Source organism: Helobdella robusta, assembly GCF_000326865.2.
Source record: "Helobdella robusta unplaced genomic scaffold HELROscaffold_37, whole genome shotgun sequence".
Taxonomy (NCBI): domain Eukaryota; kingdom Metazoa; phylum Annelida; class Clitellata; order Rhynchobdellida; family Glossiphoniidae; genus Helobdella; species Helobdella robusta.
The window spans coordinates 1,115,344-1,127,366 of NW_008704785.1; the positions used below are offsets into that span (position 1 = coordinate 1,115,344).

The following is a 12,023-nucleotide window of genomic DNA, read 5'->3' on the forward strand; positions in this document are numbered from 1 at the left end:
TGTAGCAAAACAGTTGAACAACCTGGCTTTGCTATGTCAGAATCAATCTAAATATGATGAAGTTAATATTTGTTTGTTTGTGTGTGTGTGCGTGTATGAGCGTGTGTGTGTGTGTGTGTGTGTGTGTGTGAGTGTGTATGTGTGTGTGTGTTCGTTCGTTTGTAGCGTGTTTCTTCTGCATCGAATGTTTATAATCATATGTTTGTTGGTTAATGTATTTAGCGTTTTTTTTTCTCATTGCAAAATCGTCTATTCATTTGTTTATTATTGTTTAGTCGTTCGTTTGTTCGTTTGTTGGTTCGTTCGTTTGTTTGTTTGTTCGTTATATAATTAATAATTTATATAATTTATATAATTAATAATAATAATAATAATAATTTCCATGTTTTTAAACCACCAACAAACTTGGATCCAACTGATGCATTCTATCTGATCGAAACTTCAATGGATTCCAAACTAATTAACAACCATTTTAAAACAAAATTAACAAACAACAATAATAATACATATTATTTGTATCGTGACGTAATTATTTGTATTATTATTAATATTATTATTATTATTATGAATATTATTATGATTATTATTATTATTATGACGTAATTAAATTGAAAGGTCGAGTTTTATTACATGAGGGCCATAGAGATCTATGAGACGCAGTACGGCTGTGACGATTGTAACGTCGCCAAGACGAAAAATAATTTGGTGAATAATAATAATAAGAAGAAGAAGAAGAATAATTATCATAATAATAATAATATTCATAATAATAATAAAAGTAGTTGTATTTGTAGTAGTGGTGTGTGGTGGCTATAACTTCATGTTATCTGTTTGTTAGGTTTAGGCTAGTTTAGTTTAGTTATGGGTTTATGCCTTGGTTAACGATCAGTATTCTTCTTTTTATTCTTCGTGTTATTATTATTATTATTACATATTTATTTGATAAAATAGGCTGGATTTTTTTCTAGAATTCGGAATATTTTTTAATTTTTTCCAAAAAATTTTCAGTTTTGCCGTATTTTTTGGCTGTCGCCTTCATTGTTATTTCAATGTTGTTTTTTTTTTGTAGTGTCATATATATTCATGTTTTTTTGGTATTTCGTTTTTATTTATGATCTTTCTGTTGGGGTTATTTATTTGGTATTTTTGGTTATTTATTTTTCACGATCTTATTTAGTCTTTTTTTTTCCTTCTCTTTTCAAAATTTCCGTTTCCAACCGTACGAGCAAGGTCGAGCACCACTACAGAAGGGCCTTAGATATTTACGTTAGGAAGCTTGGCGCGGATGACCTGAACGTCTCAAAAACTAAGAATAACCTGGTTGGGTGGCGTTAGTTTTTGTTTCTTCTTCTGGCTTTTTATTTTTTTTTTCATGCTTTTTTTTGTTATTTTGCTGTTTTTGCCCTTTAGAGATTTTTACATTGCGTTAGTTAGCTGGCTTGTGCGTGTGTGTGTACGTGTGTGTGTGCGTGCGTGCGTGTGTGTGTGTGTGTTCCGCTTTGCGATCAGTAGTATGCTTCATTGTTATTTTTTTCCAGTTTATATCAATTGATGCTATTTTTTTTTAAAGTAATGAATAGTCTTATTTTTAGTTTTCATCTTTCACGAGTTAGAGTTTAATTTATTTTTGTTGTTTAAATACGGTTAATACTTCTAGTATTTTTAGCTTTATTTTCGTATGATACACAGACGCGCGCACACTTATAGATTTTAATATATGGGAATGGATTTATTAATTTATTCGTTTGTGAATTGTAGTTATTTCTTTTTTCTTTCATTCAATAAATAAAGATTTAAAACGATTTAAACATAGGCTTCAGCTTATTTGAAGCAAGGCAAATACAAAGAGGCAGAAAGGTTGTACAAGGATGTCTTGACGAAAGTACATGAAAAAGAATTTGGTAGAATTACAGGTTGGCTGGTTGGTTGGTTGGTTGATTGATTGATGGATTGATTGATTGATTGATTGATTGATTGATTGATTGATTGATTGATTGATTGATTGATTGATTGATTGATTGATTGATTGATTGATTGATTGATTGATTGATTGATTGATTGGTTGGTTGGTTGGTTGATTGGTTGGTTGATTGATTGATTGTTTGCTTTATTATTCTTAATTATATTAATATATAAACAGATAACAACAAGCCTATATGGATGCTAGCTGAAGAATGCGAAGTACGTACGATAATTAATTAAAAAATTTCATTTAAACGATAAAGAAGATAGTAGTATTATTTAAATATTGCTCGGCTCTGAGTGCTTCTTCCAACTCTACCAACAGAATGAAAAGAGCAAAGGCACCGATTGGCAGAAGACCATTAAAGTCGATAAGTGAGTCTGACTATACTATTAACCATATAATAATAATAATATTAATAATAATAATAATAAATAACATCAAGAACAACATCGACACAACGATATTAATCAGCAACAACCAAGCATCATCAACAAGCAACAACAACATCAACAAACAACAACAGCAACAAAACAAACAACAACAACCAGGTAACAACAACATCAACAACAACATCCACAAACAACATCAACAACAACATCAACACAACAACATCAACAAACAACAACATCATCAACACAACAACATCATCAACAAACAACAACAAATAGCCCAACAGTAGCAACAACGGTAAAAAACCTCAGTGCACTTTATAGGAGGCAAGGGAAGATGCAAGCTGCCGAGACTTTAGAAGAATTTCTCAGTAAAACTAGAAAATCTGTGAGTGAGTGAGTGGTTGATTGAGTGATTGAGTGAGTGAGTGGATGAATGGATGGATGAATAAATGAACGAATGGATTAACTGTCATCAATCATCTCCAATTTACTCGTTCATCGATCCAGCCACCATCCATCATAGCCAATTAATCAATTATCAATCATTCATTCATTTTTTCATCCCTACATCCACTCACTCACTCCTTCACTCATTCAGGTGGACCCGGCGACAGGTGGCAAGAAAGGTGGCTGCAGCGATATGAGAGAGATAACGAAACTGACGCGCGGCAAAACTTCAGACTCCAACTTGGACGTGTCCTGCGACAGATCGGCTGACGAGAGTGTCGCCGAGTACACAGGCGGGAACGAGGTGTGTGTGTGCGTGTGTGTGTTTGTCCGTGCGTGTGTGTGTGCGTGCGTGTGTGTGCGTGTGTGTGTTTGGTATTGATAAATATGTTATTTATCTGCAACAAACAGAACGGAAAGTTACGTGCCAGGAGTGGTTCGTTCTCTCGCCTGCGGGCCTCCATCCAGAAGAGCAGCGCCAAACTCGTGCAGAAGATCACAGGCGGTATGCACGCCAGCAGTCACGGCTACGATCCTTCTCAGTATGGCGGGTACGTCGTTGTTGTTGTTGCTGGTGTTGGTGTTGGTTTTTGTTGTTGTTGTGGTTTGTCGGTGATTCATCATTATTATTATTATTTGTTATTATTTTTAATTATTTATAATTATTCATGTCATAATTTTTCGACCATGTGTTTTTTGTTCGATCGAATGGACTCCAGAATGAAGAGGGCAAGTTCCCTGTCCGTCCTCAACCAAAATAGTCCATTAAACGTGAGTATAAATAATATAAATAATAATAAATAATAATAACTATTATTATTATTGTTATTAATTATATTTAATTATTAATTAATTATATTTTTCTTCCTAAAAAAAGCAAGAAGTTCGAAAGCCATCTGGAAACTTGATGCTGCAAGGTCGCATGGCTAGCACAGAAAATATCAGGAACAACAGTAATAATAATAATAACAATGATAACAATAATAATAAAAATAATAATAATAATAATCATCAATTATAAATATATTAAAAAATATTTAACAATAGTGTGGTGGTGGTATATAATGATGATAATAATTTTGATGGTGAATAGAGTTATGAAATTAATCACAGTATAATAATAAACAACAATAATAATAATAATAATTAATAATAACATTTGATAATTATAATAATATGAGTAAACATTGATAATAATGAATGAACTGATGCTATTGAATTAACGCTCGTGTTACAAGTTTATTCATTTAAACTTTCGTTCTCTTCTTTCATTCCCATATAATTCATTTACTCAATTTTGTATACTACTACTATTACTGCTGCTGCTACTACCACTATTACTACAACTACTGTTACTACTACTATTACTACAACTACTGTTACTACTACTACTACTACTGCTGCTACTTTTACTACTACGACTACTACTACCACCACTACTGCTACTACAACTACTGCTACTACTACTGCTGCTGCTATTACTGCTACTACAACTACTACTACTACCACTACTGAAACTAAAACTACTACTATTACTATTTATAATAATAGTAATAATAATAATATATTTATTATTGGCTTTGTTTCATTGATTAATTAAGAAAACCATTCCTTAAAATTGCTAGCTCACGATCTATCTATCAGACTAGTTAATTTGCCTTTTTAAATTATTTAAATTATTGTTGAATTCTTATTATTTGTATATATTATGGTTATAATTATCATTAACATTATTATTATATATCATTTTTCCGTTCAAAATTTCAGCTTGTTTATTTGTTGATTTAACATTCTCTCTCTCTCTCTCTTACCCTTTTTCTCTTCATCTATATATATATATATATATATATATATATATATATATATATATATATATATACTCAATCATTCCATGATTATATATATCATAAATACATTAAAACTTAATTTTTTTGATTTGTGTCACAACACAAACATAAATAGGTAAATACAAACATACAGACAGACATACAAACATACATACAAACATACATACATACATACATGCATACATACATACATACAAACAGACATAATTTTTTCTAAGAAATTATCTATTTTTCTCAGTCTGTTATAGTACGCTTATTGTATTGCTTTGTATGTATGATTGTATTGCTTGGTATCTATGTATGTATGTATGTATATATATATATATATATATTTATATATATATATATCTTATATCTACTCAAGCTCAATAATTAAAGAGATTATTAAAGCCCTATCAATTATTGACGATTGAGTGACCGACCGATTTCATCATTCATTTATTTATAATTATCTCCATTTATTTACTGATAGATTTGATGATAAATAATAATGATAATAATTAAAGGAAGAAGAGGGATAATAATAAGAAGAATAATAATTTTGATAATAATATAATATAATATGAAGCAAACGTTAAATAATAATAATAATTTAGATAATAATGATTATTATTATTGTTATTATTATTATAGTTGCGGTATTTTATTGTTAATTAATCAGTCAATTAGTTATCATTGGTTTTGGAGATGATAACGATGGTGATGATGGTGATGGCTTGTTAAGTTCCCATGTGTATATATATTATATATTATATATATATATATATATATATATATATATATATATATATATATATATATACACTGCTCATATTTATATTTATTAAGAAGAATAATAATAATAATTTCTTATAGATAAATCGTTTTTTTTAGTTATTCATTCCTCAAATTTAGCCTCAAAAAGACTTTAGTACGAAAAAACTCTCTCTTTTACTCTCTCTTTCTCTCTCTCTCTCTATATATTATATATATATAAATTTATTCAGATTTGAGTTATTATAAGATAAAAATGTACGATGGCCACTGTTATTTATATAATTCTTATTTTATTTGTTTTTATTTATTTATTTTTAATTTTATTTGTGGCATGCGGTGTGTGTATTTTCCTTACATGTGATAACTTCAGCTTCATGTGTTTTGTTATTTCGTTCGTTCGTTCGTACGTTCGTTCGTTCGTTCGTTCATTCATTTATTCATTCGTTAATTCATTCGGTAGCTCATTCACTCATTCATGTTTCTTCTAATTCCTTCTTTCTTCTATTCATTCATGTTCCTCCTTTTATTCAGTCATTCCTTGGTTCCGCTCGTTCGTTCTTTCATTCATTCATTCATTAAATTATATATTTAGTTACTCATTTGTTCCATCCATACATCCATCCTATGGTCTTGTATAGATATATATATATATATAGTTATGTTGTGTAGGGCTCTTTTGTTGTTTAGTAAGAATAATAATAATTATAATAATAAAAATATTAAAAACTGTTTTTTCCAGCAATAGCTCGTTTTTCATTTTAAAAAATGATTTTTTTCTTCAAAATTGTCGGTTCTTCGGTATCCGTCTTAATAAATCGATCAGCTTTTCGACTATTCGTCCATATTCACTACTCGATGCCTGCTGGCATTCGCTGTGTAAATACATATACGTGTGTTTGCGTGTACGCGCGTGTATGTGTGTGTGCGTGTATATGTGTGTGCGTACCGATATAGATACCTTGTTAGTAGAGGCTTAATTATAAGCTAATATGCAATTATCAGAAAGAAATACACTCACCATATACAACGGATTTCTTATATCTGCGTATGTATGTTTGGGTATGTATGTTTTGGTATGTATGTGTGAGTATGTCTCTCTCTCTCTCTCTTTCTCTCCCTCTCTCTCTTTGTGTATTTGTGTGTGTGTTCGCAGGTGTTATATAGGTGCATTGTATTTCAGTTGAACTTATGACTTCACGATATCAATTATACAGTGAGAACCTTAATGAGTAACATGCAATCAAACATACAAATGTTTGTATATCAAAAACATACTATCTGTTTGTGTGATTTGTATATATCTTTGTATGTGTCTGTTTGACTTTGTATTGTATTGTATGTCTTTGTATTATGTTGTATAGTATTGTATTGTATGTCGTTGTATTGTATTGTATGACTTTGTATAAGTAGCATGTTTTTTGTATGCTATATGTATATTCTTGATGACACTTTGTTTGATTTCGGTGACTTCGTATAATTCTGTATATTCGTTTGTATCTTCGTTTATCTTTGTATATATTTGTATATTACGATTGGAATGATGATGACGATGACGAAGCTCGTCTTGATAATGATGTTCATAAAATGCGAATGTGTGTTTAGAAATCTCGGTAGAAAACGCATGTTCTAAAAAGAATTTTTATTAAGTATAATTAATATTAATGACAATAAAATAATTATAACAATAATAATAATAATTATTGTTAATATTATTCTAAATTATGAATTAATTATAACAATAATAATAATAATTATTGTTAATATTATTCTAAATTATGAATATACCAAACATATTATTATTGTTATTTTTCATTGCCCTACTTGATTCGAGGTTAGGTTTTTTGAAATTTTTTTTTAAAAGTTATAATCAATATGATGAATTTATTTGTTTATATGAAATGGTATTAATACATGTTTATTTATTTATAATAGTAATATGGATGATTATAGAAATTATTATAATTTATTATTATTATTATTTATAATTATCTATAATTAATAGAATGGTAATGCCCTCAAGAACAGAAACAACAACAACAACCAATATATCGGCTAACAAAAAGCGACAAAATGTTCTAACGTATTTTGAAAGTCAACAACAACAACATCAACAACAACAACATTTACATCAACAACATCAGCAACAACAACAACAACATCAACAACAACAAAATAACCAAACGCAAATTTTACACAAACGAAGATATCAACAACAACAACACCGGCAAGCAATCTATCATCACCATCACCACCACCATCATAATCATCACCACCACCAACTACAACAACAACATCATCATCATCATCATCTTTGTTGTCGTCATCGTCGTCGTCATCATCAACAACTAAAATGTAAAACAACACAGAATGCAAATAAACCCCTCAACGCTGGCAGTTTTCTCCACAAACGCAATCCAAAATTTCATCAACAATCATCATCATCATCGTCGTCGTCATCATCATCATTGTCCTCATCATCGTCGTCGTCATCATCATCTTCGTCCTCAGTGAAAATGTTATGTCGTTCAATCATTGGTCGGCTCAGTCCAGCACATCACTACTTCTGCTTACGTCATCATGACGTCACCGAGGTCGCAATTTTGGGCTTGCGCATAGCTCTATCTGAATGCAGGTTCAGTCATTTTGTATGTAATATGCACATCAAACGACCAACCGACCAACCAACTAGCCAACCAATCAACTGACCATTCAACCAACCAACCAACCGACCGACCGACCAACCAACCAACCAACCAACCAACCAACCAAACAACCAACCAGCCAACCAATCAACCAACCAACCAACCAACCAACCAACCAATCAATCAATCAATCTTCAGGTATCAATTCAAAAACGAGTTATGGGATTGCACGAATGTGATGTATCACAGAGGTACTGATCTATTTAAGGATATCTTCATAAACAAAGGTTCTAATAGTTCTACAATAAACGTCAATTAAACGCATTTATACAAAAATTAAACATAAATTTACATATTTAAACTCAAATTAAACTCAATTAAACGCTCATTGACATACTAAATACAATTAAACATCAATTACAATTAAGGAATTAAACCTAATTAAGCATTAGGTAAACAAATTTCCGATCCAAAAAAAGGTTTTAAAGAGTCATCGGTGATATTTGCACTGCTGGGAGCCAGCGTCTCGACACAGATATCAAGAGCGTGTTCGGCCGGCGATCTCCAGTATTCGTGTGGCTGTGTGGCTGAGGTTTGTGTGGCTGAGAAGTTTGTGGTTGAGAAATGTGTGGCTGAGAAGTGTGTGTGGCTGAGGTGTGTTTGGTTGAGAAGTGTGTTGTGTGTTGTGTGTGTGTAGACGTAACGTGTTGTAGTTATGAGAAAAACAACAAAACAACAGTCCCAACTACTAAAACATAACCAAAACAACAAAATCAGACTTCAGCCCAATCAAGCCATCGCCCAGATCATTCCAAAACACACACGCAGACAGATTTTTGGGGCAAGCTAAGGGGCTATTCACAGGCCTGCCAATCAAGTTTGACGTATGGTGACGTCATGGGGAAAAAGTTTATGGAACGCCGAAGTTTGCGCGGCCAGGATATTTTATGGCACGTTCAACAACATAATGAAAATCTCGGAAGAAAAGTTAGGCTCTCTTTTTCAATTGATTTGATTGGTTAGATGATTGGAATGGGGAGTTTTGATTGTCTGGTTAGGTTAGAGTAGATTTGATTGACTGGTTGGTGTGGTTAGTTGGTTGGCTGATTGATTGAAAAATTTGATTGGCTGACTGATTGATTGAGAAATTTGATTGGCTGGCTGATTGATTGAGAAATTTGATTGGCTGGCTGATTGATTGGCTGGCTGATTGATTGAGAAATTTGATTGGTTGCCTGATTGAGAATAAACTATATAACGCATTTATTAATAATAATTTATCAGCAGAAACAAAAGTTAACTCAAACGGAGGCGTATCTAATCAGACAATTACGTTGAAGACCATGCTCTCCGTTATGAGCTAAAATTTAAACTTGTATGAAAATTTTCAAAAACAGTCTTGGAAGATTTTAACTTAATTTAACTTTTAATCTAATTGAATTTTAATTTATTCAATTGATTCAATTAAATTGAGAATTTCCGAAACTAAATCTATTTAACTGATATAATATTATTATTTAATTATTATTATTATGCAATTTAATTATTATTATTATTATTATTGTTGTTAATGTAAGTAGTATAAATACTATGACGTCATTCATAATGACGAGTTTAAGTAAATTTATAAGTTTGATTTAAAATTCATAAGGAAGTATACTAAAAATAGTCATCCAATCGAAACGCTTCAAAACAATATGGGCGGAGTTACGAACGATTTCGCAAATCAATCAAACAACTTCTCAATGAATCCTGTGATTATGTCGTCGTCGATGCTTTGATGTTTTTGTTGCTGCACACACACACACGCACACACACACACACACACACACACACACACACATACACATACACACAGTATATGCTAATTAATATCTTCCTCAATTGAAAGCAACGTTTGCAGATATAAAGATGTCTGTTACAATTAGTTAACCTATGTGTGTATGTATTTATTTATGTATATGTGTGTGTGTGTGTATGTATGTATGTGTGTGCGTGTGTGTGTGTGAATTAAAAGGAGTTTGTATGATTGCTGTTGTTATCAGTGACGTTTTTGGAAAATTCTTTTCGTTGTTATTAATGTTATTTTCGTTTGAGGTTGTTGGTTGTTTCACGATTCCTAACTCCTAATTGTCCTAATCCTAATTCAACTCCTAATCCACTAATCCCTCAACGCAGTTAGTGAAAAAAATGGCGATCGTTCGCTGCAAGTGCCACGGCGTTTCCGGAAGTTGTCAGCTGAAAACGTGCTGGAAGGTGGCGCCCGATTTCAGGAGAGTCGCTGACGTCATCAAAACGAAATTCAAGATGGCCGTCAGGGTGGGTGCGTTTGCGTTGGAAATTTTGTAAACATGAGTGAATGGGAGAGAATGAATAATAGATGGATGAATGAATAAATGAATGAATGAATGAATGAACGAAGAGTTGGTGGATGAATGAATGAATGAATGAATGAATAAATAAATGAATGAATGAATGAATGAATGAATGAATGAATGAATGAATGAATGAATGAATGAATGAATGAATGAATGAATGAATGAACGAAGAGTTGGTGGATGAATGAATGAATGAATGAATAAATGAATGAATGAATATATTAATGAATTAATGAATGAATTACTTTATGATTAATTTAGGAAATAAATGAATGAACAATGAGACACACAGGCCAACAAAAAAATCGAACAAAGAAATATAAATATATATATTTTTTCAATCCTGAAATTATTCTTCTTTGTTTGTCTAGGTCGAAAGAACGAACACCATAGAATATAAAATCAAAAACTTATCACCAAAGAAATTTAAGTTCACCTCGAAAAAGTTGAAGAGGAAAAGGTATAATATGCCGTACGACTCAAATGAAAATATCAATGCCAGCAACAACAAAAACAACAACGTCATCATCATCATCAACAACAACAACAACAACATGATTAATAACAAAAACAACAACAACATGATTAATAACAACAGCAGACTCAACAAAAACAACAACAACAACATGTTTAATAACAACAACAACAACAACAACAGAGTCAACAGATATATAAGCCGTTTTCAGGACAGCATCAACAAAGTCAACATCGTCATGGAAGCAAGACACAACAAACCCAAAAAAATTAAACATTGCAAGTGTAAACATCCAAATGTAAACCACAGCAGCAGCAGTAGCAAAAGCAGCAGAAGCAGCGACAACAGCAGCAACAAATCAACGTGCAAACAAAATCAGTCTAAATGCAAACGCCACAAAAAAATCAAAGACATGAAGAACAACAACAACAACAACAACATAAATAATAATAATAATAATAAAATCAACAACAACAACAACAACAACAACAACAACAACAATAACAACAAACAAATTAACTTCCTAATGAAAAACCCCCACACAAACACACCACGCAACTTAAGAGACAGCTTAATTTACACCCAAAATTCACCCAATTTTTGTAATCCAGAGCCCAAACTCAAAATTCTAGGCACCACAGGCCGGCAATGTAACGCCTCTAGCCTAGATGATAACGACTGTGGCTCCATATGCTGCGGTCGCGGGTTCGATATCGTGGTGAAGACGATCGTCAAGAAGTGTCTATGCAAATTTAAATGGTGTTGCGCTGTTGTTTGCCGGAAGTGTTTTGTGAGAAGGTGGGTGGCCATCTGCAAGTGATGTCCAGTTTGGCTTGATGTTGGTAATCCCATCACGTTTTGTAAGATAATGGTGTTAAAGTGGTACCAGAATCTCAGTTATTTATAGAGAGAGAGAGAAAGAGAGAGAGAGAGAGAGAGAAGAAAGAGAGAGAGAAGGAGAGAGAAAGAGATTTATTATTGTTGAATTTTGAGAAATGTACAATAGAATAGATGACTTATTTTTTGATTTCCATTTTTTTTTTATTCTAAATTTAAATTTTCAAATCTTATTATTAGTATTATTATTTTATTGTTATTATTTGTATTTTATTTTGTTATT

At 31.7% G+C, this 12,023-nt stretch overlaps 2 protein-coding genes across 2 annotated transcripts in view; both read left to right on the forward strand.

Annotated features, from left to right (window-relative positions):
• Window positions 1–4,447, forward strand: part of HELRODRAFT_113439 (hypothetical protein) — an 8,885-nt gene extending 4,438 nt beyond the window's left edge. The window contains exons 8-18 of the mRNA XM_009023562.1: window positions 1–61; window positions 616–705; window positions 1,814–1,913; window positions 2,141–2,181; window positions 2,288–2,337; window positions 2,635–2,743; window positions 2,957–3,109; window positions 3,217–3,356; window positions 3,525–3,576; window positions 3,854–4,250; window positions 4,275–4,447. The exon at window positions 1–61 is cut by the window's left edge and continues 23 nt beyond it. Of these exons, the coding sequence (XP_009021810.1) occupies window positions 1–61; window positions 616–705; window positions 1,814–1,913; window positions 2,141–2,181; window positions 2,288–2,337; window positions 2,635–2,743; window positions 2,957–3,109; window positions 3,217–3,356; window positions 3,525–3,576; window positions 3,854–3,898 (841 nt within the window). The 3' untranslated portion in view covers window positions 3,899–4,250; window positions 4,275–4,447. The remainder of the gene's footprint in view (window positions 62–615; window positions 706–1,813; window positions 1,914–2,140; window positions 2,182–2,287; window positions 2,338–2,634; window positions 2,744–2,956; window positions 3,110–3,216; window positions 3,357–3,524; window positions 3,577–3,853; window positions 4,251–4,274) is intronic.
• Window positions 4,448–7,921: 3,474 nt separating this feature from the next.
• HELRODRAFT_83478 (hypothetical protein) lies at window positions 7,922–11,723 on the forward strand (the record flags this gene model as incomplete). The annotated part of the gene is made up of 6 exons (XM_009023563.1): window positions 7,922–8,040; window positions 8,249–8,301; window positions 8,497–8,625; window positions 10,233–10,383; window positions 10,808–10,858; window positions 11,468–11,723. 6 exons carry the CDS (start codon window positions 7,922–7,924, stop codon window positions 11,721–11,723), a joined length of 759 nt encoding a protein of 252 aa, XP_009021811.1.
• Window positions 11,724–12,023: the final 300 nt, after the last annotated feature.